At 43.7% G+C, this 24,131-nt stretch overlaps 1 protein-coding gene across 17 annotated transcripts in view; it reads right to left on the reverse strand.

Annotated features, from left to right (window-relative positions):
* KIAA1217 overlaps window positions 1–24,131 on the reverse strand; it is a gene marked incomplete at its 3' end in the record, with an annotated part of 500,156 nt that overhangs the window by 49,962 nt on the left and 426,063 nt on the right. For 12 of the 17 annotated variants that reach the window (XM_082618040.1, XM_082618037.1, XM_082618035.1 and 9 more), the window contains 2 exons: window positions 2,061–2,165; window positions 1,529–1,578 (listed from right to left, as the gene is read on the reverse strand). In XM_082618040.1, coding sequence (XP_082474166.1) covers window positions 1,529–1,578; window positions 2,061–2,165 — 155 coding nt within the window. The remainder of the gene's footprint in view (window positions 1–1,528; window positions 1,579–2,060; window positions 2,166–24,131) is intronic. The other 5 variants (XM_082618036.1, XM_082618029.1, XM_082618031.1 and 2 more) reach the window with 1 other exon arrangement.

Genomic DNA, 24,131 nt, shown 5'->3' on the forward strand with positions numbered 1-24,131 from the left:
CATATTGCCATATGATTATTATCTAACTCGCCCATCCTGTCACATAATTACCATGTCTTTCTTGGGGTGAGAACATTTAAGATCTATTCTCTTGGCAACTTTCAAGTATATAGTTCAACACTGTTATCTATAATCACCATGCTGTACCTTAGAAATTATTCATCTTCTAACTGGAAGTTGGTACTTTTTGACCAACATCTCCCATGTCCCCCACCCCTGGCAACCACCCTTCTGCTGTTTCTACGAGTTCAGTAAGTGCCTTTTTTTCTGTAGGTTCATAATAGATCAGAAAATAGATGAATAAATATCTCCAAAGCAAACTGGCAGTTGCTATGAAGACAAGCTCAGCAGTTTCCATGAAACAATTCTCTGGCTGCCACCAAGGTCACTGACTGATTTCTAAGTAAACCAACCAATGCCATGAGGACTGGGAATGCTGGAAGAGCAGCCCTGCTGGCCTTACGGCTGAAGGGCCTGAACTTGGCTGGCGCGGAACCAGGACCAGTAGACGCGTCTCAACTTAAGTCTCCAGTTCTGTCTATTCTACCACGTGGCACTACACTCTGTGGCTTCCTCCAAATGAGGGGTTTCACCCAACTCGCCACATGCTTACTGAGTAATTCAGTAGCCAAGCATGTCCCTGGTGACGATTTCTATTTCTAACCCAAGGGAAGGGAAGACTTCATATTCTTGAGAGAGGCCCACCTTGAGTCTGCAGGGTAAGATGGACAGCAAATATACCTGGATACTAGTAAAGTGCACAGGGACTGTAACTGGGGTCTCTTTGAGGGGATGCTGGCATTTGAAAGCAGGCCCTGGTCCAAGTATGCCTTTTTCTCCTGCCTTGACCGATGGGGGCTCCCTATCAGCTCGTGCCCCTTTCTCATCCGGTCACATCCTGCAGCTGGGCTGAGGCCCTTCCCCACTGTAGAACCTTCCACTGCCTTCCCTCTGCACTTAGAGTAGTATCTAAATTCCTCACCATAGCATCTGTACATGCTTTGCTCTCTACTTGAATGCCTCTTTCCTTCTGTCCTCATCCTTTTGGCCTCAGTTTATATTTTACTTCCTCAGGGAAATGGCCCTGTCTGAGGCCAGCTCTGTTGGGTAAACATTCATCCTGCACTTTTTCTTAACACTCAGCACACATATAATGACCTGTCACAGATGCATTTTCTGCATTGGATTAGGGAGTAGGGAGCCCTGTCCTAGTGATGTCCACTGTCCTGGTCCAGTATCAGGCATAGAAGCATTTGTTGGATATATGGCCTCATAAATGAATAAATGAATGAGGAAGTGAATAAAAGAATGAAGACTGAAGGGAGAGGACTAAAGACTCCCCCCTGCAAATTAATGACTCATCTGGAATTTCAGCATTAAGCAGGGAAGGGGTGGTGTAGGGAGTTACCCCAGAAGCCTCTGAAGTTGCACCAAATAGGTGACCTGGGGAGAGGTTAATACATCTGGACGCAAACCAGGCTCATCACAGGCAGCCTCCAGGCCTCCTGCAGGTCTGGAGAACACTCACCTGCTCCATCTGTGTGGTTCTTATTGGCTGTAGTTTTCATCATTTTCTCGCTGAAGGAAAGAAAAAGAGAGTCAGCGATACAGTTTCCCAAATGTGTTTCCCCCCCTTCCATTCACTATTCTAAGCAATCAGCAGCAGCTAGTGAGGGTATTAAGCAATGAAGGTATTTCAGCATCAGCACCACTATTGGCCGCGATGGAAAAGGCTTCCCAGGTGTGCAGCTGAGGCACGCTCATGGCTCTCAGATGACGGAGGATGTGGATACATGTGGATGGTGGCGGCAGGCACTGCACAGTGGTCCATGAAGCCACATGCACTGGGAAGCCCATTTACCCTTTTGGGCCAAGGAATTACCAGAAATAGACAAGCAAACAAACAAACCATGATTCATAGAGATGTGGATATTTTCAGCCTTGAAATGATTACAAGAAAACGATTGGAATGAATGAATGATCTTAATCATTAAAGAGAAACAGATTGAATTACTTTGAATTGGTTTGCTTTCTTTTTTTTTTTTTTTTTTTTTTTTTACCTAGATGCATCTTTGCTATTACTTGTAAGGGGCCCTTTAAAAAGCGCAGACTGAACAAGGCCAGTTAAACTGGCAATCTGCTTCTCCATGGCTTGCATCCTCTCTCTGTAAAACAAGAGAATTGTTTGTTAAAGCTTATGTTGACTTTCAGACTGGTTTGTCTAGGTGAATGATCATCTGAGGGTTATAAAAGTTCCACTTAGCAGGCCTCCAAAGTTCACCCCAACCTGGCTTGGGGAAGCTAACGAGCCTGCAAATTCCCACTGAGCTCAAGATTTGATGGTCAGAGTTTAGTATTAACCCGATGACCTTACTGCAAAGACACTGGACAGACCAGCAGAGGCCCCATGGAAAATGGAAAAGCTTGGAAATAATTCTCTTTGCACATCTTTGTGTTTTTGAGCCTTTCTGCCCTTCTTTTACTACTTGACCTCTGCACCAGCGGGGCCCTAGGCCACTTCTGAGCTGTGCCCCTCCCCGCAGCTAGAAGGCTGCTGACTGATTTTGGTGTAAATGATGGAGATGTTCGTTGTGTGTTTGGAGTAAAATTTGTTGTAAAGCCCAAAAGCAACACAAAGTGAATGTCTCTTACGAACATGGAAAAGTGTGCTTGAAATCTATGTCTTCCTTGAGGGTAGAGGGTCCTCAAATCAATGTCATAGGAACCTGGGGGCTTTTACAGGATCAAAAGCAGGAAAACAAATACCCCTAACAAACAACTTGGTTAACTCAAGACCTAAATAAAAACTCTTCCCAATTTTGATATTATGCACAGATACAACACCTCTCTGTTCACGGCTCTACAGTGCTACGCACGATTCATGTAGCTTTTGAAACTGGCTCACATTTCTGTACCTCAGACAATGGCGGTGCCATCGAACTATTACCAGTATTCCCAACACATTATCAAATCACCACCACACAGTGACCTCTGCTAAGGACAGCTATCACACACACAATGGCATGTGAATTCAGTTATACCTACTTGGTTGTTCAAGACAATAAAAGAGAGAAGGGAGAAGAGTTAGAACAGTGTGGACACCTGGACTACCATCATATCCCATCAGCAAGTGTCTAGTCCCAGCCTGAGACAGAAAAGGGACCCCATTCTTCACTGGGGCTCTCAGCCCCATGGGCCTCTTGTAGTATGAGCAATGGTGATGATTCCTGGGCTACAAACAGCACTTTCAGACACTGGCTTTTAAATACAAGCCAACTACTTTATCTGGTACCCAACAGAAAGAGTCATGGTGGGCTGTTCTTTCACTAGAACAAAATAACTGGCTATGCTGGGCTTCACGAGAGACGCTGTATCTGTATCTTGAACTTCATGGCAATCAAGAGGACTTTCAAGGGTGATTTTGTTCATACACAACTTTTTGGTCTTGCATTTTGCCTTTGGAATACAACTCTTAGTGCCGTAAAAAAAAACATTGAGATTCATTTCACAATTGCAAGCTTCTGACTTCAGAATTCCATGCATTTTCTTTAGTTTAAAATGGATGGTTGTGTCACAATATTGGGTTTCTTGAATGTAAGTCATGCAGTCTGGAGAGTTAATGGTTGTCAACCCACTGGGGGGAAAATTAAGTATTAATAGTATGATCTCTTTGTTCTAATAGTGTGGAAAGAAGAAATCTCAAACAGCGAGAAGAGATATGCATCTACTCGGAGTGACTTTCCAAGTGTTTCCAGGCATAGCTGTGAATGCTAAACCTCTGAGGTGCGGAGCGTTTTCAGTTATACGTGTATTCTTGGTGGCCTGTCTACCATTAAGCAGTGCATGGCCAAAGAGAAAAATAAGAAATTCCACTCAGGAAAGCAGGTTAGTAAATACCCATTGGAGATCCCAAGTTTATCAGACCCAAGTTGCATGGCACCTCGGAAACGATGGGGTGGTGGCTGGTCTCCATGTGTCGGGGGTACAGACTCACACAAATGAGCTCTTGGGAAATGGACCACTTCTGGAGGGACCTGCTGAGCTCCAGGTAGAAGCTGTCCAGAACCCCCATTCTTCCCACAGTAATGCCGGAAGCCAAACTCAAGACCCTAAGAGCGGTGGAGAGCTACCCCGAGATGTACGAGTTTACTGTTCTTATTCAATCCTAGGCAAATGCAAAGGATTTCATTTCTTTTAAAATGGCAGGACATTCTTAGGGTCTAGACAGCTTTGGTTAGGAAGAGGCTTAACGGGTTCTGTGAAGCTGTAGTGCCGGATACAAAGGTGCGGAGACAGACTAACTACACTCAAGAGACAATCATATTAAGAAATGTAAACAGTAGGTAAGTCCACAAAAGCAGAGAATAAGCAAGAGTCTGGTGGGGGAGAAACGGCAGATGGATTCCAGTGCTGGCCTAGGCACGGTCCCGATTAGGGCTAAAGCAGTGTACTCTCTGCTCCCTCTCTGGTCACCAGCTTTCATTAACTGGTCTAACAAAGGAGAGCAGCAGCATTAAAAACCGAAACAAAGCACGAGAATCATTGCAGATTCAAGACATTGACCGTCAACAGATTCATCACCGTGGTGAGAACTGCCGAATGGATCAGCACAGGTGGGTCCTCTCAGAGGGGTGTCCACAGGGCTTCGTACGTGCCTTTGGCATCCTCCTTGGCTCAGCAGGTACTTGGCTTCTCACCCATCTTCCCCTAGACAACGGTTTTAGGATGCAGAGAAAGAAAACCCACAAACGGCACCCCACTCTCCTGACTACCCAGGGATGATGTGGACGTAGGATGAGGGTCTGGAGGCTGTGGAGCAAAAGCCCTACGTTTAGTCCAGATATCCACACACTTTTTCTCCTTTTTGTATCTGTGAGGACAGGACTGGATGCTCCTTGGGTGGCCTCCTCCAGGCTATGTCACCAGTGGGGTCACCAGGAAGGACACATGATCTGTCAGAACCTTGAGAGTTCAGTACACTTGAGCTTGATGGGCAAGGGAGAGCGATTCTCTCCCCCTGCTCAGGAACCAGTGCATGCCCCAGGCGCTGTGCACACAGATGGCACATGCGTGTTCCACCGTCTTGGCCAAATCCACTTCACAGAAATACAATTCTTTTGACACATGGTAATGAGAAAACTTTTTCCCTCCTGTTTAATCATCAAAGTGTTTCTGGTTTCAGGATTCATTTGAGGGAGATTATCTGATTTATAAATTCATAAATAAGATTGTCTTTCCATTTCATGGTTGGTAATCTGGAAACAATTTTATGGTTTAACTAAATTTCAGCAACTGGAAACTTAGGCAGACTTCTCCCATGATGAAATGTTATGAAGTATGTTTTAATGGAAAAGGAGAAAAAAGAGAAATGCAGTGGAAGAAGAGAAATTAAAACAACCCTGTCATTTTATTGCAGTGGCAATTTTGTACGATAATCATCAGAATACTAAAGATGCTTAAGTTAATCCTTGCCAGTATCACTTGGTTTAAGGTATTCCAGGGGCAGGTATAATTACTGTTGAAAAGATGGTTTAGGGCTTCCCTGGTGGCGCAGTGGTTGAGAGTCCGCCTGCCGATGCAGGGGACACGGGTTCGTGCCCCGATCCCGGAAGATCCCACATGCCGCGGAGCGGTTGGGCCCGCGAGCCATGGCCGCGGAGCCTGTGTGTCCGGAGCCTGTGCTCCGCAACGGGAGAGGCCACAGCAGTGAGAGGCCCGCGTACAGCAAAAAAAAAAAAAAAAAAAAAAAAGATGGTTTAAAAGTGATTTCATAAACCATTTTATATCATTCCATAAACCATACTTATGTGATTAGTATGTATGGTTAACTAGTCATTTAGTGTCATAAGTCAGGCTGGCTGAATGAATTTTCTCGGGGTCCAAGCATAATATTAATAAAAAATTCAAATCCAATCCAGAGAACGTGCTGATCCCAGTATTAAATTCCTGTTGCTACAACCAGCTTTCCTGTGAGCCCCATGTCTGCCTGTGAAGATGAAGCTAAACCCAGTCTGCTCGTGGTCTGCTCTCTGTCTGCAGAGTCCAGGGAAGGAAAAAAAAAATCTGCGTTTGGGGAGATATTTTTAGCCAGTGAGTCCATTCATATGACTTTAAGTTTTCACTTTCAATGGTTTTTGACTGGGGACTTGTCTTTGGACTGACTGAGGCCTCCTTACGCCTGAATTAAATCTTTATCATTGTGTACCTAGGTAAATTAATGGCTATTAAAAAACTAGTAGTGGGCTTCCCTGGTGGCGCAGTGGTTGAGAGTCCGCCTGCTGACGCAGGGGACACAGGTTCGTGCCCCGGTCCGGGAAGATCCCACATGCCGCCGAGCGGCTGGGCCCGTGAGCCATGGCCGCTGAGCCTGCGCGTCCGGAGCCTGTGCTCCGCAGCGGGAGAGGCCACTGCAGTGAGAGGCCCACGTACCGCAAAAAAAAAAAAAAAAATTCGTAGGCAACAGTACTGCCTGGGTACCACTGCATGCTGCTTAGGGATAACAGCCACGTCTTGCACCTTTTCTTGCATCCTCAGTCCTTAGAGGAGGACTGGGCACACAGAGGCTCATGAAGTATCATCTATAACCCTGACCTTGAAGACTGCTATCTCTCCCCCTGCCCTCTGCTCATGGAGAAAGGAGACTAGGGCTGTTCTGCCTTCCCATTGCCACTTAAATCCGTCATCGGTCCAAACGCTCAGCATCTCCCCTGCTTCTGAGTTCTGAATTACTCATCCTTAAGTTCCCTACCAGCATCCAGGAAATTCCCTCACATCCTTGGATGACCTCAGCACAGGAAGTTGGCCTCCTGGCTGCCACACCCCAGGCCATGACCTTTTACAGCTTCAACATCCGCACCAATAACCCTTTCAGGAATTTGGCACTAAGGTCCCCAAACTCTTCTTCAGACGTTCTCTGACCTTAAATTCTTACTTGATACAGTTTTACGTTCTAGATCTGAAACTCCAAACTCCTCTTTAAGAATAGCAATCTTCGGTTGTCTTCTGTTCCCTTATTCACACAAACCAGCTCTTTGCCTGCATGCTGGCCTTACCTCCTTCATTGCCAGCCATCAATACTGTGTGGGGGGCTTCCCTGGTGGCACAGTGGTTGGGAGTCCGCCTGCCGATGCAGGGGACACGGGTTCGTGCCCCGGTCAGGGAAGATCCCACGTGCTGTGGAGCGGCTGGGCCCGTGAGCCATGGCCGCTGAGCCTGTGCATCCGGAGCCTGTGCTCCGCAATGGGAGAGGCCACAGCAGTGAGAGGCCCGCATACCGCAAAAAAAAAATACTGTGTGGGAATTCCTTTTAATTTTCCTGCTCCTTACCTGGTAGACCCCCTCACATACTCTCCACTGTCCTGACCTCTTTCTCAGCCTTGCTGTCCCTCTGCTGGTATGACTTTGCCCCTGAATGACTGAGGAGCAGAACAGATGAGAAGAAATTGACTGGCGTGGTGGCAGTGAGGTCGAGAGCAAGGGCTGGAGTCTGGGCATCTTCGGATACAGCTCGGATAGCATCCTCTGCTGTCCCATGTGGAATGTGAGAGACAGCGTCAATAAGACACCAAGGCTTTTGGCCCAAGTAATGGATGAAAGAAGTAGTCATACCCGAGATGGGAAGAGAGGAGTTCGTTTTTGGACATGCTGAGTTGACCAACAGACACTCAAGGGGAGATACAAATCAGTGCTCATAAATCACTGCATGTCTCTGAGTCTCAGTTTCCTCAACCATCAAACTAGGATAACAACTGCCTTAGCTGTCCCACAGGGCTGTCCTCCTACAGTGACATGGGGAAGGAGGGCAAAGGAGAAAATACATGCACCAGCACATTATAACAGGCAAAACCTTATGTGTACGTAAGGCTTCCTTTTATCCCTTCAAGTTCATTCATTCAGCAACGATTCTTCTGGCATCAACTATGCCAGACACAATTCTAACTGCTGGGGCATTAGTGGTGAATAAAACAAAGGGCTTGGTGGAGTCAAGGTGGTGGAGTGGGAGGACACAGCGCTCACGTCTCCCCACAACTAGGGCACCTGCCAGATGCTGGTGGGGGACCTCGACACTCAAGGAGACGGGAGGAACCCCCGAGCGACTGGGTAGGACATGGCGGGGATTGAGGGGGGAGGAAAAGTGGAGGCCGATGGGACCGGTGCCCCTGAGGGGTGGCTGGGAGAGGGGAGGGGTTCCCACACCTGGAGGGACCCTCAGGGGCTCGGAGGATCAGGGGAGAGTGCAGCTAGCATTTCCCTGCCCAATCAGGCCCCGGGAAGCCTGCGGGGTCCCGGGCTGGGCTCTCTGCCTTCTGGGGCCCTCTCCAGCCATGCTGGTCCTAGGGGCATAGGGAGGGGGAGAAGAGGAGGAGAGGCAGACAGGGAGGGGTCCTCCAGGATCGGAGGGTCAGGGGAGATGCGGCTGGTTTCCTCAATCCACCTGGGCCCTGGGAAGCCTGCTGGGCTTCCGGGCCTGGTCCCCTGCCTTTCAGGGTCCCCTCCAGCTGCATGGGTCATGGGGCCAGCTGGGGGGTGGCAGGCAGTGAGAAGAGGAGAGATGAACAGGGAAGGAGCCTCCAGAATCAGAGGATGGAGGGAATGCACCTAGTGTTTCCCCCACCCACTTGGGCCCAGAAAGCCTGCTGGGGTCCTGGGCCTGCTCCTCTGGCCTCTGAGGCCAGAGGCGCTCCTGGGCCCCTCCAGCCATGCTAAGCCTAAGCACCCCCCCAACCCCAGGGCCTTTCCCAACCGTGCGGGTTCTAAACCTAGACCCTGCCCCGGCCTAAACCCCGCCCCTGCCAAAGCCCTGCCCCCCATAGCCAAGGCCTTTTCCAGCTTTTTTTTTTTTTTTTGCTATTGTGGTTCTGTTTTACCTTCTGGCTGTTCTTTCATCTATATTTTTATTTTTTCTAACATATCTGTTAGTTTTCTCATCTTATTTTATTTTTTACTCTTTGTTATTATTCTGCTCCTTTTTTTTTTTTTTTTTTTTTTTTGCCACCCCGTGCAGCTTGCAGGATCTTGGTTCACATGCTGGGGGTCGGGCCTGAGCTCCTGTGGTGGGAGCTCTGAGTCAGGACCACTGGACTAACAAAGAACCTCAGACCCCAAGGAATATTCATCAGAGTGAGATCTCCCGTAGGTCCTTATCTCAGCACCAAGACCCAGCTCTACCCAACAGACTACAAACTCTAGTGTGGGAAGCCTCAGGCCAAACAACCAGGAAGACAAGAACACAATCCCACCCATTAAAAAAAAAATTGAGATGACAAAAATATATGTTACAGATGAAGGAACAAGCTGAAAACCTACAAGAACAAATAAATGAAGAGGAAATTGGCAACCTACCTGAAAAAGAATTCAAAGTAATGATAGTAAAGATGATCCAGAATCTTAGAAAAAGATGGAGGCACAGATCGAGAAAATACAAGAAATGTTTGACAAAGATCTAGAAGAACTAAAGAAGAAACAAACAGAGATGAACAATACAATAGCTGAACTGAAAAATACACTAGAAGGAATCAATAACAGAATAACTGAGGTAGAAGAACGGATAAGTGAGCTGGAAGACAGTAAGGTGGAAATAACTGCTGAGGAGCAGAATAAAGAAAAAAGAATGAAAAGAATTGAAGACAATCTCAGAGATCTCTGGGACAACATTAGACATACCAACATTTGAATTCTAGGGGTCCCAGAAGAAGAAGAGAAAAAGAAAGGGTCTGAGAAAATATTTGAAGAGATTATAGTCGAAAATTTCCTTAAGTGGGAAAGGGAATACCCAACCAACTCCAGGAAGCACAGAGAGTCCCATACAGGATAAAACCAAGAAAAAACACTCCAAGACACATGTTAATCAAACTAACAAAAATTAAATTCAAAGAAAAAATATTAAAAGCAGCAAGGGAAAAGCAAAAAATAACATACATGGGACTCCCCATAAGGTTATCAGCTGATTTTTCAGCAGAAACTCTGCAGGCCAGAAGGGAGTGGCAGGATATACTTAAAGCAACGAAAGAGAAAAACCTACAACCAAGATTACTCTACCTGGCAAGGATCTCATTCAGATGAAGAAATCAAAAGTTTTACATACAAGCAAAGTTAAAGAGAATTCAGCACCACCAAACCAGCTTTACAACAAATGCTAAAGGAACTTCCCTAGGCAGGAACACAAGAGAAGAAAAGGACCCACAAAAACAAACCCAAAACAATTAAGAAAATGGTAATAGGAACATACATATCGAAAACTACCTTGACTGTAAATGGATTAAATGCTCCAACCAAAAGACACAGACTGGCTGAATGGATATAAAAACAAGACCCATATGTATGCTGTCTACAAGAAATCCACTTCAGACCTAGGGACACATACAGACTGAAAGTGAGGGGGTGGGAAAAGACATTCCATGCAAATGGAAATCAAAAGAAAGCTGGAGTAGCAATACTCATATCAGATAAAATAGACTTTAAAGAATGTTAACAAGAGACAAGGAAGGACACTACATAATGATCAAGGGATCAATCCAAGAAGAAGCTATAACAATTGTAAATATATATGCACCCAATATAGGAGCACCTCAATACATAAGGCAAATGCTAACAGCTATAAAAGGGGAAACTGACAGTAACACAGTAATAGTGGGGGACTTTAACACGCCACTTACACCAATGGACAGATCATCCAGACAGAAAATTAATAAGGAAACACAAGATTTAAATGACACAATAGACCAGATAGACTTAACTGATATTTATAGGACATTCCACCCGAAAGTGGCATAATACACTTTCCTCTCAAATGCACACAGAACATTCTCCAGGATAGATCACATCTTGGGTCACAAAGCAAGCCTCAGAAAATTTAAGAAAATTGAAAACATATCAAGCATCTTTTCCGACCACAATGCTGTGAGATTAGAAATCAATTACAGGGAAAAAACTGTAAAAAACACGAATACATGGAGGCTAAACTACTAAATAACCAAGAGATCACTGAAGAAATCAAAGAGGAAATAGAAACATACATAGACACAAATGACAATGAAAACAGGATGACCCAAAACCTATGGGACGCAACAAAAACAGTTCTAAGAGGGAAGTTTATAGCAATTCAATCTCACCTCAAGAAACAAGAAAAATCTCAAACAAACAATCTAACCTTACACCTAAAGCAACTATAGAAAAAAGAACAAAGAAAACCAAAAGTCAGTAGAAGGAAATAAATCATAAAGATCAGAGCAGAAATAAATGAAATAGAAATGAAGAAAACAATACCAAAGATCAATGAAACTAAAAGTTGGTTCTTTGAGAAGATAAACAAAATTGATTAACCTTTAGACAGAATCATCAAGAAAAAAAGGAAGGGGATGCAAATCAATAAAATTAGAAATGAAAACAGAGCAATCACAACTGACACTGCAGAAATACAAAGGATTATCAGAGACTACTAAAAACAACTATGTCAATAAAATGGACAACCTGGAAGAAATGGAGAAATTCTTGGAAAGGTACAATTTTCCAAGACTGAACCAGGAAGAATTAGAAAATATAAACAGACAAATCACAAGCACTGAAATTGAGACTGAAATTAAAATCTTTTTCCACAAACAAAAGTCCAGGACCAGATGGCTTCATAGGCAAATTTTAGCAAACATTTAGAGAAGAGTTAACACCTATCCTTCTCAAACTCTTCCAAAAAATTGCAGAGGGAGGAACACTCCCAAATTCGTTCAACAAGGCCACCATCACCCTGATACAAAAACTAGACGAAGTTATCATACACACAAAAATTACAGACCAATGTCACTGATGAACATAGATGCAAAAATCCTCAACAAAATACCAGCAAACAGAATCCAACAACACATTAAAAGGATCATACACCAGGATCAAGTGGAATTTATCCCAGGAATGCAAGGATTCTTCAATATACGCAAATCAATCAATGTGATACACCATATTAACAAATTAAGGAATAAAAACCATATGATCATCTCAACAGATGCAGAAAACGCTTTTGACAAAGTTCAACACCGATTTATGATAAAAACTCTCCAGAAAATGGGCATAGAGGAAACCTACCTCAACATAAAGGCCATATATGACAAACACAAGCAAACATCATTCTCAATGGTGAAAACCTGAAAGTGTTTTCACTAAGATCAGGAACAAGACAAGGATGTCCACTCTCACCACTCTTATTCAACACAGTTTCGGAAGTCCTAACCACGAGAATCAGAGAAGAAAAAGAAATAAAGGAATCCAAATTGGAAAAGAAAAAGCAAAACTGTCACTGTTCGCAGGTGACATGATACTATACATAGAAAATACTAAAGATGCCACCAGAAAACTACTAGAGATAATCAATGAATTTGGTAAGGTTGCAGGATACAAAATTAATGCACAGAAATCTCTGGCATTCCTATACACTAATGATGAAAAATCAGAAAGAGAAATTAAGGAAACAATCCCATTTACCACTGCAACAAAAAGAATAAAATACCAAGGAATAAACCTACCTAAGGAGGCAAAAGACCTGTACTCAGAAAACTATACTGATGAAAGAAATCAAAGATGACACAAACAGATGGAGAGATACACCATGTTCTTGGATTGGAAGAATCAATATTGTGAAAATGACTATACTACCCAAAGCAATCTACATATTCAATGCAATCCCTATCAAATTACCAATAGCATTCTTTACATAATTAGAACAAAATATTTTACAATTTGTATGGAAACACAAAAGACCCTGAACAGACAAAGCAATCTTAAGAAAAACAGAGCTGGGAGAATCAGGCTCCCCGACTTCAAACTATACTACAAAGCTACAGTAATCAAGACAATATGGTACTGGCACAAAACCAGAAATATAGAACGACCAAAGATAAACCCATGCACATATGGTCACTTAATTTATGACAAAGGAGCCAAGGACATACAATGGAGAAAAGACAGCCTCTTCAATAAGTGGTACTGGGAAAACTGGGCCGCTATATGTAAAAGAATAAAAATTAGAACATTCCCTAACACCATACACAAAAATAAACTTAAAATGGATTAAAGACCTAAATGTAAGACCGGACAGTGTAAAACTCTTAGAGGAAAACAGGAAAAACACTCTTTGACATAAACCACAGCAAGATCTTTTTGACCCACCTCCTAGGGTAATGAAAATAAAACCAAAAATAAACAAATAGAACCTAAGTAAACTTAAAACCTTCTGCACTGCAAAGGAAACCATAAACAAGACGAAAAGAAAACCCTCAGAATGGGAGAAAATATTTGCAAACAAAGCAGCGGACAAAGGATTAATCTCCAAAATATAAACAGCTCATGGAGCTCAATATCAAAAACACAAACAACCCAATTAAAAAATGGGCAGAAAACCTAAATAGACATTTCACCGAAGAAGACATACAGATGGCCAAAGGTCACGTGAAAAGATGCTCAACATCACTAATTATTAGAGAAATGCAAATCAAAACTACAATGAGGTATCACCTCACACCGGTCAGAATGGCCATCATCAAAAAATTTACGAACAATAAATGCTGGAGAGGGTGTGGAGAAAAGGGAACCCTCTTGCACTGTTGGTGGGAATGTAAAGTGATACAGCCACTATGGAGAACAATATGGAGGGTCCTTAAAAAACTAAAAATTGAACTATCATATGACCCAGCAATCCCACTACTGAGCATATACCCTGAAAAAACCGTAATTCAAAAGGACACATGCACCCCAATGTTCATTGCAGCACTATTTACAATAGCCAAGTCATGGAAGCAACCTAAATGCTCACCGACAGACAAATGGATAAAGAAGGTGTGAGGGCTTCCCTGGTGGCACAGTGGTTGAGAGTCCGCCTGCCGATGCAGGGGACACAGGATCGTGCCCCGGTCCGGGAAGATCCCACATGCTGCGGAGCGGCTGGGCCCGTGAGCCATGGCCGCTGAGCCTGCGTGTCCGGAGCCTGTGCTCCGCAACGGGAGAGGCCACAACAGTGAGAGGCCCGCGTACCGGGAAAAAAAAAAAAAAGAAGAAGATGTGGTACATATATACAATGGAATATTACTCAGCCATAAAAAGGAACAAAATTGGGTCATTTGTAGAGATGTGGATGGACCTTGAGCCTGTCATACTGAGTGAAGCCAGAAAGAGAAAAAGAAATATCGTATATTAATGCATTTATGTGCGATCTAGAAAAATGGTACAGAGGAACCTATTTGCAGGGCAGGTATAGAGACACAGGCATACAGAAGGGACATGTGGACCCACTTGGGGAAGGGGAGGGTGGGACGAATTGGGAGATTAGGATCGACATATATACACTACCGTGTGTAAAACAGGTAACAAGTGGGAACATGTTATGAAGCACAGGAAGCTCAGCTTGGTGCACTGTGATGACCTAGATGGGTGGGATGGGGGGGAGGTGGGAGGGAGGGGATATATGTATACATATAGCTGATTCACTTCATTGTACAGCAGAAACTAGCACAGCACTGTAAAGCAATTATACTCCAATAAAACAAACAAACAAATAAATAAATAAATAAAACAAAAGGCTTACCCTAGTGGAATTTACATTCTAGGGGTTGAAAGTAATGGTACAACATACTAAATAAGTAAAAAAAAAAAAAAAAAAAAAAATTTATATATCTATCTATCACTGGCCAAAAAGTTCGTTCGGGTTTTCCATACAATATTGTGGAAAAACCTGAATGAACTTTTTAGCCAAGCCTATATATATATATGTATATAAATATATATAAATATACAGATATTACTTATTTATAATGTAATAATATATTATTTGTAATATCGATATACTAATTAGACAGTTATGTGTATGTGCATAGGTACGTGTGTAGGTGTGCCTTGCTGAGCTGATGGCCTTCGGGTGAAGCCCTGACGTCAGGGAGGAGCCATCCAGGTAGATGAAGGTGGAAGGAAGCACAAGGCAAAGGAAGAGTAAATGCAAACTGCCAGAGGCAAGAAAAGTCCCAGGAAGTTCAAACACAGGAAGCCAGTGAACGAGGTCATGGCAGGAAACGTAAGAAACTGAATGAACTTGACACACAGAGGAAACAGGGACCACCTTCCCCCACGGGGCTCCCTTGTTAAACAGAGGCGCCCCTTCTCTTTACCCCCATAACCCAAGGAGAACCGCATCCTGCCAGCTGCAGAATTCTAGACTCACACAATTGTCTAGTTAGGGGGAACTTATTTTAGACCCCCCGGGTTTTCTTTCCATTCTGGTCTTGTGATCTTGACTGAAGAAAAAAAAAAAAAAATGTGTGGCAGGCCCAGCAGGCTGGGCAAAGCTCAGCCACACCCGGGCCTGTGCTCCTGACGGGCACAATGGCTGACTTCGGTGAGGGGAGGTTTCTGCGCAGCATAGCAACTGCACCTGGAAAAACTCCAGGTCGCCTTTAATGTATTTCACAACCTACTGTCTGGGCGGGCTGTTCTGGCTGAGACCAGAATACGGACCTAAGCCAGCCTCTGGACACACAGTGCCTCGGACACACAGTCTCCAAACGGCCCGTGCGCTACTGCTCCTTTATGCAAAGGGGCTATGGCTTCACGGTGTTATGTCATAAAATCTCTTATTTATGGAGAACTTTCCAGTTCACAAAGCGATTTTACACCCGTTTTCATTTCAACAGAACCCGCAGGAGGTCCTAGTTGCCATTCCCTGGTCACAACAAGGACACCGAGGCTTACTGGCAAGGCAGGGTCTAAGGAAACACAGCCGGTCATGCGTACCCCCTCCCCCATCCAGGGCTCCCAGCAGGGCTCTGGGCCACCTCCTGTGACTCACCCACCATCTGGGGTGAGGCTCCACTTCCCAGCTGATGAGAGCCTTCGCTCCCCAGGGCAAGCCTACACCCTGCCTTATGATATCATCTGCTTTGCATTTTCTTCCTCTTCCCTGAGGGCAATTTTTAATATTCCTGCTCTGGAAGTGACAGAGCTTTTTTTTTTTTTTTTTTGGTACAGGTACAAACCAGTATGAATAGCTGTTTGTTCATGTTCTGGCTACTTTGAATACAGACCTGTATTTGACCTTCCAATGAGTGAAGGTATCAGAGGATACGGGGTGATGGTCTCTTGAGTGATCCTACGGGGGCTGCAGAAGGAAGCTCCCCACTCCCACCTGTTTGTTTGTTTTTTTAAATAAATTTATTTATTTTTGGCTGCATTGGGTCTTCGTTGCTGCACACAGGCTTTCTCTAGTTGCGGCGCGCGGGCTTCTCATTATGGTAGCTTCTCTTTGTTGTGGGGCATGAGCTCTAGGCGTGCAGGCTCAGTGGTTGTGGCTTGCGGGCTCTAGAGCAAAGGCTCAGTAGTTGTGGCACATGGGCTCAGTAGTTGTGGCTCGCAGGCTCTAGAGCGCAGGCTCAGTAATTGTGGCACAAGGGCTTAGCTGCTCCGCGGCATGTGGGATCTTCCTGGACCAGGGCTCGAACCCGTGTCCCCTGCATTGGCAGGCGGATTCTTAACCACTGTGCCACCAGGAAAGCCCTTCCCACCTGCTTTTGATCCACAGATTCTCAGGGTGGACTTCAAAGAGATAAGATAATGATTCCTAGGGAAAAGAAGGAAGGCACTTCCTATACTTGGTCTCTCTCATGGGTTTCTTTTCTTTCTCTCTCTCTTTTTTTTTTGGTCTTCTTAGATCCCTGTGCTTGTTCCAGGAGTAGGGACACACTGCCTTTATTAAAAAGACAAAAAAAAAACTGAGGCTGCATGATAGTGAAAATATCATTTGAACAAAGAAGTAGCAATCATCGGCCCTTTGGAAAGTGTGCTGTTTCTCCTTCTAAAAGTCTGCAATTAAGAGATCGGGGGCTTCCCTGGTGGCGCGGTGGTTGAGAGTCCACCTGCCGATGCAGGGGACACAGGTTTGTGCCCCGGTCCGGGAAGATCCCACATGCCGCGGAGCGGCTGGGCCCGTGAGCCATGGCCGCTGAGCCTGCGCATCTGGAGCCTGTGCTCCACAACGGGAGAGGCCACAACAGTGAGAGGTCCACGTACAGCAAAAAAAAAAAAAAAAAAAAAGTGAGAGAGAGATCGGATCCCTTCATCCTACATTGTTGGTGGGAATGTAAATTGGTGCAGCCACTTTGGAAAACAGTTAAAAAACTAAAAATAGAGTTGCCATATGATCCAGCAATCCCACTCCTGGGCATGTATCCAGAAAAGATGAAAAGTCTATTTCAAAAAGGTACATGCACCCCAACGTTCATAGCAGTACTATTCACAATAGCCAAGACATGGAAACAACCTAAACGTCCACTGACAGATGAATGGATAAAGATGATGTGTTACATACAGACAATGGAATACTACTCAGCCACAAAAAAGAATGAAATAATGCCATTTGCAGCAACATGGGTGGACCTAGAGATTATCACACTAAGTGAAGTAAGTCAGACAAAGACAAATACCATATGATATCACTTACATATGGAATCTAAAATATGACACAAATGAATTTATCTATGAAACAGAAATAGACTCACAGAGAACAGACTTGTGGTTGCCAAGGGGAAAGGGGGTTGGGGGAAGGATGGATTGGGAGTTTGGGATTAGCAGAGGCAAACTATTATATATAGGATGGATAAACAACAAGGGAACTAATATTTGGTATCCTGTGATTAAACCATAATGGAAAAGAATATGAAAAAGAATATGAATCACTTTGCTGTAGAGCAGAAATTAACACAACATTGTAAATAACTATACTTCAAGAAAATAAACTTAAAAAAGAGATTGCATCCCTTCAGCTCTGAAGATTGACAGAGAGAAAGAGTAGGTATTACTGGCAATACATGTTGGCCCTGTAAGAGTCAATACAGACTTTTTAAGACCCACAATTTTTGGAAGTTCAAATTAATGCTTAGACCTGGCTATATTTTTGAATCACTTCATTCATGAAAAATCAAGTCCAAAACTCAAATAAGGACAAGTGTAATCTCTGTAAACTCCACCAGAGAGCAGGACAACTAATCACAAGAGGGGTTAAATGGCTGGGACACCACGGCAGCCCTAGATTATTCAGCTGTTGGGCCGTCAGGCTATTTAGATGAGCCCCATCCTCAGGTTGGGTCATAGTCACACCGATTCGGCAGTGAGTTGATCTTGCCAGGCTGAACCTGTACCTAAACATTTATTCCTCTTCTCTTTGAAGAAAGACGTTTTAGTCTGCAAGGAAAGGGGCTTATCTGAATCTCACAGAATTTAGGTTGCTCTGACTTAGTTTCTGGTTTCAGACCTAAGGCGTCTGATTGACAGCACCTCGTGAATATTCAAAGGAGATACAGGGGTGCATTTTAATGTCACCTAATTAGTGACAGAGGATGGCTTTCCCTTTTGAGAAACTGATTTGTTCAAAGTTAACACAGAGCTTGTGGCAGTCATTCCACCGGTATTTTTGATAGAATATCCCTTGGATAAGAGTAGGGCTATCTTCAGACATTTGTCAGTTGGTTGAGTATCACGTTTATCAGACAGCTCTTGAATGAACTCAGCAGCCTAAAGAATGACTAGCAAATATTACTTAACCATAAAGTTATATTCCTGTGAATGAAATCATAATTCAATTTATCAGCACCTATGTGCTCTGAGACTGCCAAAACATCATATCTAGATGTCACTTTTATAGGAAGCATAATGGTAGAAATACAGCAAATTTTGGATAGAGATCAATCTGTCTTTCCAAATGGTATCTTTTCATTCCATTATGTAAATTCCTTAAATGCGAGTCCATCTTGGCATTCTCATGAAGGCTTCCAGCCCAGCCTAAGTTCAGGAAAGTGCTCCCGTTTCTGAACTCACAGCAATTACTCTCTGTATCACTCCTTTGGAATTAATTATGTACAAGCCGTCCCCAAATTATGGTAGGCTTGTAACTGCAAAGTTTTCGTCTTTCATTGTTTAGAACTTGGAATAAAATGGTGGGTTTCCAGCTGGCCCATGGAAGCCTCTTTAACCTACAGTGTATTATTAGTCCTTTCATTGTTCCTCATTGTTTTCAAGGAAAACGTGTCCTGACTTTCCAGCTGAACTTGGGAGATGCTGGGAACAGATCTCCCCCTCAGGGAAAGGCACCATCCCCCTTAGTGACCTGTAAAGCCTCCTCCCTGCTCTCCACTTCACCAGGAGACACTGCCACTCTTAGGGTGACAAGAAGATCATCCCTGGGCAACACCTATGAGTGAAATCCTATTGTTGTGGTTGTTCTTAAAAACCAGTTATTTAATAAGCATTCGTAGCTCAGAAGCTTCCTCCACTTAACTGTGGCATAGCTTACACGTTCGTATTATGCTTTTAATGTTTTATGACTGTCTTCCCGGTTCGTATTCCTTGCAGGTGGGGACACATCTAAGTTTCTTTGTACCCTGCAAAGCAATCAGTCCCCAGCTAAGCACACAAAGAGGAGCTCAATAACCGTTTATTGATCCCTAATTAGAGCTACCCAGGAAAGCAATTCAGACAATAACTGAATCGGTCAGGCACTGTTAGGCATCCAAACAAGCATCAGATGACCTAATAATTTCAGCGCTACCTGGTTAGGCGTTCTTATCATCCGTCATACAGCTCAGGCACAATTTTAAGAAGATGCTGTAATCCTGGCTTGTCTCTTGGCACCTGGTCCCAAGACAATGTAGAACCCCACTATTCTCCTGATATGGACTGAAAAGTGGCTTTGATAGTCTAAACATTCTCATTTGGATCTTTCCTCCCACCTAATTCCATTCTCTGTGCACATTTACTTTTACTCTCTCCTGTATCCGCCCCCCACACACCCCCCACCCACCTGCTTTATATTTTTCCTAGCATTATAGTCAACAATTTGTCTCCCTGCTTCCTCTGGCACAGTCCTTGTTCTAGCCATTTCTGTGTATTCATCTCTGGGCTTAGTAGCATTTAGTGGAGTGCTTTGTTCAAAGTAGGAACTCAGCACTTACGCTACGCCAGGCATGGCACAAGACACTTAACTGTAATGAGTTGTTCCATCCTATGAGGTAGGTGCTATTATTATCTCTATTTTACAGACGAGCAAGCTGAGGCAGAACAAGACTCAGTGATCTGTCAGAGTTTACAACGGCTAACAAGTGTTAGAACAGGCACTTGAACCCAGGCTATCTGGCTGTGGAGACCATGTTCATAAACATGGCACATAGGCTTCCCTGGTGGTGCAGTGGTTGAGAGTCCGCCTGCCGATGCAGGGGACACGAGTTCGAGCCCCGGTCCAGGAAGATCCCACATGCCGCAGAGCGGCTGGGCCCGTGAGCCATGGCTGCTGAGCCTGCGCGTCCGGAGCGTGTGCTCCGCAACTGGAGAGGCCACAGCAGTGAGAAGCCCGTGTACCGCAAAAACAAACAAACAAACACATGGCACGTGACTGCCTCTCAATGAATGACTGATTACAGGTTGATTGAACCAAAGATAACGCAAGTTCTAACAATAATGAAGCTGCTTTACCAAGAGGGAAAGGGTAAAACTGAGGTAATCATCATCAAGATCCACGTTTTGGATTTGACAGCATTTGACAATGTCTGGAGACACACATCTTCGGTTGTTGCGACTGGGGCAGCATTTCCGGGGAGTTTGCTACTGGCATCTAGTGGGATGGGGGGAGGCTGGAGATGCTGCTAAACACCCTAGAATGCACAGGACAGGCCCCAAATACCAAGAGTGCAGAAGTTAAGAAACCTTGCTCTGGGAAGATCCGAAGTCTAACTACATACGAGATGTCTGATATGGCTCCCTTTTGACTATACAATCAGGAAAAGGAAAAAAAATTAACCATTCTTTTTCAGAATCACCTCTCTAACAGGATATCTAACATAGTTTAGAAAATCTTCAAAGGCATGCCAGGCACTGTGAACATTTTAAATGACACAAATATGAATTCAGACTTTCAATTAACTAGTAAACCAAGGATGCATCCTATTCCTCAAAGCTACCAACACAATAATACTTAATGCTCATAAAATAAGAAAGCGAAGTAACATGATTAAGAACAGACCCAAGCTACCAGTTAGCATGCAGGCTTCCTCCTGTACATAGAAATTTTCCTTCCCTTTCATTCTAAGGCGTGGGATTCTACTTCTCTAAATCTGCGATGCCTTAGAAATCATAGCAGATGTCATGTGGCTTCTTTTCCTCCACATACAAGTGCCCAGACAGGCAAGGATTTGCTACCAAGTGAATTCTTGACTAGTTTGTTGAATTTAGCTACTGTAGGTGCAGAAGAGTGTAAAAAGTATGATCTCAGTTCAAGTTTACCATGTCTTGAAAAATACTTTATTAGGGGGAATCTGTTATACATTTGGAAGGAGAGCTATTAGTCACTTTGCAGTGAGCACCCTTGAAGTTTGAGTGTTATTTCGATAGAGATATTTCACATTATATGAGCCAAGCTATAAATACAAAATAGCAAAACATAAATGTCCTAGAGTTTTACAATTCTTAAGGGCTGTTTTATGTGTCATGGATAGGGACGATGATGCTGTTTAATGAAGTACTTTTATAACCCTGGCAAGACAGAGCCTCACGCCTGCAGTCACCTGTCACACACTGTCTCCCTTGCACAGGGCCTCTTAGTCACATGGACCCACTCTCTTCCTGGAGGCCTTGCTGAAAGGAAATCATCTGGGTAAAACCACCTCAGCACTCAAGGTCATTTTCCTTCTAGAAGCTCAGACTTGAGAATTACAGTCGGCCCTCGATATTCGCCGGTTTTGCGACTTCAGATTCAACCAACCGCAGATTGAAATTTGCACATTGGTTGAATCCGTGGATGTGGAACCACAGATACGGAGGGCTGACTGAACTATGCCCTTTTAAATAAGGGACTTGAGCATCTGCGGATTTGGGTATCCATGGGCTCCCGGAACCAATCTCCATGGAGACTAAGAGGCGACCATACTACTCTGAAGGTCAAAGCAGTTGTAATCCGCTTTCCTACCCCAAAGTCCATGGCCGTCTTGGGAGGAAGATGCTACCACCATATATATTCTATTTTTTCCAGATCTCCTGTATATAATTTGTCATCGCTAGATGCTTTGTGGAAGCATCTTTATAAGAAAAGAGATGCCAAATTCATTAAATCGAAGCACATGAGCTAAGTACAAGATCAAGGTGAAACTACTTTGTCTTTAACTCATTTTCAAGTCAACAGAGCTATTACAAAATTGCGTTAAAAAAAAGCTACTGTTGGAAGTTTCCTGAGTACAGCTGAGAAAGAAAATTTTTCTGATTTCAAACACTCTGCAGTTAATGGGCTATTTCATAGAAGTGGTCTTCTGAAGAGTATATGAATCCAGCAGTGCCCCAAAGAAAGCATCTCTACAGATTTCTCAGTCCCCCTCCTGTGTTTTTGTAGCTTCACATCTTAGATGTAAAATTTCACTTGAGAGTTTCATATAAAAAACACTCAGAGATTTGCTTTTTAATATTATGAAATTGCAACAGAAATTGGTTTGGCACGTTATAGGACCCTGTACTCATGAAGTTACTTTTAAGGGTTGAAGCTTCTTTACAAATACTTGCACAGACTAAATATATCTAAAATAGCACCAATGTATAGGTGTAACAATGGATTATAATCTTGTGCTTCAGTAATTGTTTCTGGTGATCTTGTTTTTAAGATTTTCTTTGACATGGTACTCACATTCATTTCTTTCAAAATAAAATCTACCAAGAATGTTCTCTTCTTTTTTCCCCTATTTCTGCATAATTGTGCTAATATACTAGCTGGGACAGTTATATTTTAAATGACATGTATATATTTAGCAGCATAATTATGCAAATTCTACCATGTTGATGATTGTAAATATCCTTTCAGAGCAGCTACTTAGCATTTTGTCCTGGTTGAAATGCTTAGAATTCACTCTCAAATTCACTTCTCTGCTGGGTGAAGGTGGGGCTCATAGTTCTCACCCACCAGGCAGAATACTGCACAGTGGTAAAAAGTATGGATTCCTTAATGTACCTGGACATTCTATGCCACTTACTGGCTTTGTGACCTTGGGCAAGTTACTTAACCCTCTGTTTCTGCATCTGTAAAATAGGGATGATCATAGTACATACATACTGCACTGGATCATCGTGACGATTACATCATATGATGTATGGAAACTACTTAACATCGTGCTTGGTCCATAAAAGACCTTAAATAAATGATAGCTATCGTCAGTGTTCTTGTATTACCCAGCAGTACTACATTTCAGCCTAGACATCAAGCTTGCCAAGAGTTTAGAATTGCAGCTGAAAAAGAGCAAGTACGGCACATTCCAACCTGTCTAGGTAACAGTGGGGTGGTGGGTAGCAGTGTTAGCATATAGCAGCACGATGTCCAGGCCCAAGTTTTTACGAGAGAATCATTCTTTACACACTTTGGTCATGTGCCTGGGTTGCGTTAGTGGGAATGCTTAGGTGTTTCAGTAATACCAACTCTAAATGTAGACGGGGTGTGTGTGCGCACGCGTGCGCACACGCGCGTGTGTAGGGCTACAGGAGAAGGGAATCTAGCCTGTGGTGAGGAATCACCTGAGCAAGATGTGAGATAAAATTCCTCCTCTGCTATTTCACATTTACAGGAATGAATTCAAAAATGTAAAATTATATTCTGAATTACAACCATATGTCAGAATACGGCAGTGATCATGACGCTGTATTTTAGGTGAACATTAATCTTTAGTCAACTTTCCTAATCCTTGTTTTTCTAGAAATAAGAACTTGGATTTTCTAAAAGGAGTTGCTAACACATAAGACAAGAAACCCATAGCATTTTCTGAGCTTCGATAAAAAACAGAAACCTCTGAGGAAGCAGAGGCCCTGAAAATATACTGATGCTACCGAAGGCTAAAATTCTTCAAGACTCTGATCAGGGAGCAGTACAGAGGCAACTCCACATAGCAGAGGGCCCTTCACTTTGGTCCCACCATAACCCAATCCTGGGAACTGGGTTCAGTGATGTTCAGTTATATACACGTGGTACCCACATGCATGACGATGAACTAGGTGCTGAGCGAGAAGCCAGACGCCATCGTTGGCCAAAGTGTGCCTGGCACTCAGCAGGGTGCACGTGGCTTGATGTGGAATCAAGCTCACAATCCTCT

The sequence above is a fragment of the Mesoplodon mirus genome (assembly GCF_964341445.2).
Source record: "Mesoplodon mirus genome assembly, chromosome: 4".
Lineage (NCBI taxonomy): Eukaryota > Metazoa > Chordata > Mammalia > Artiodactyla > Ziphiidae > Mesoplodon > Mesoplodon mirus.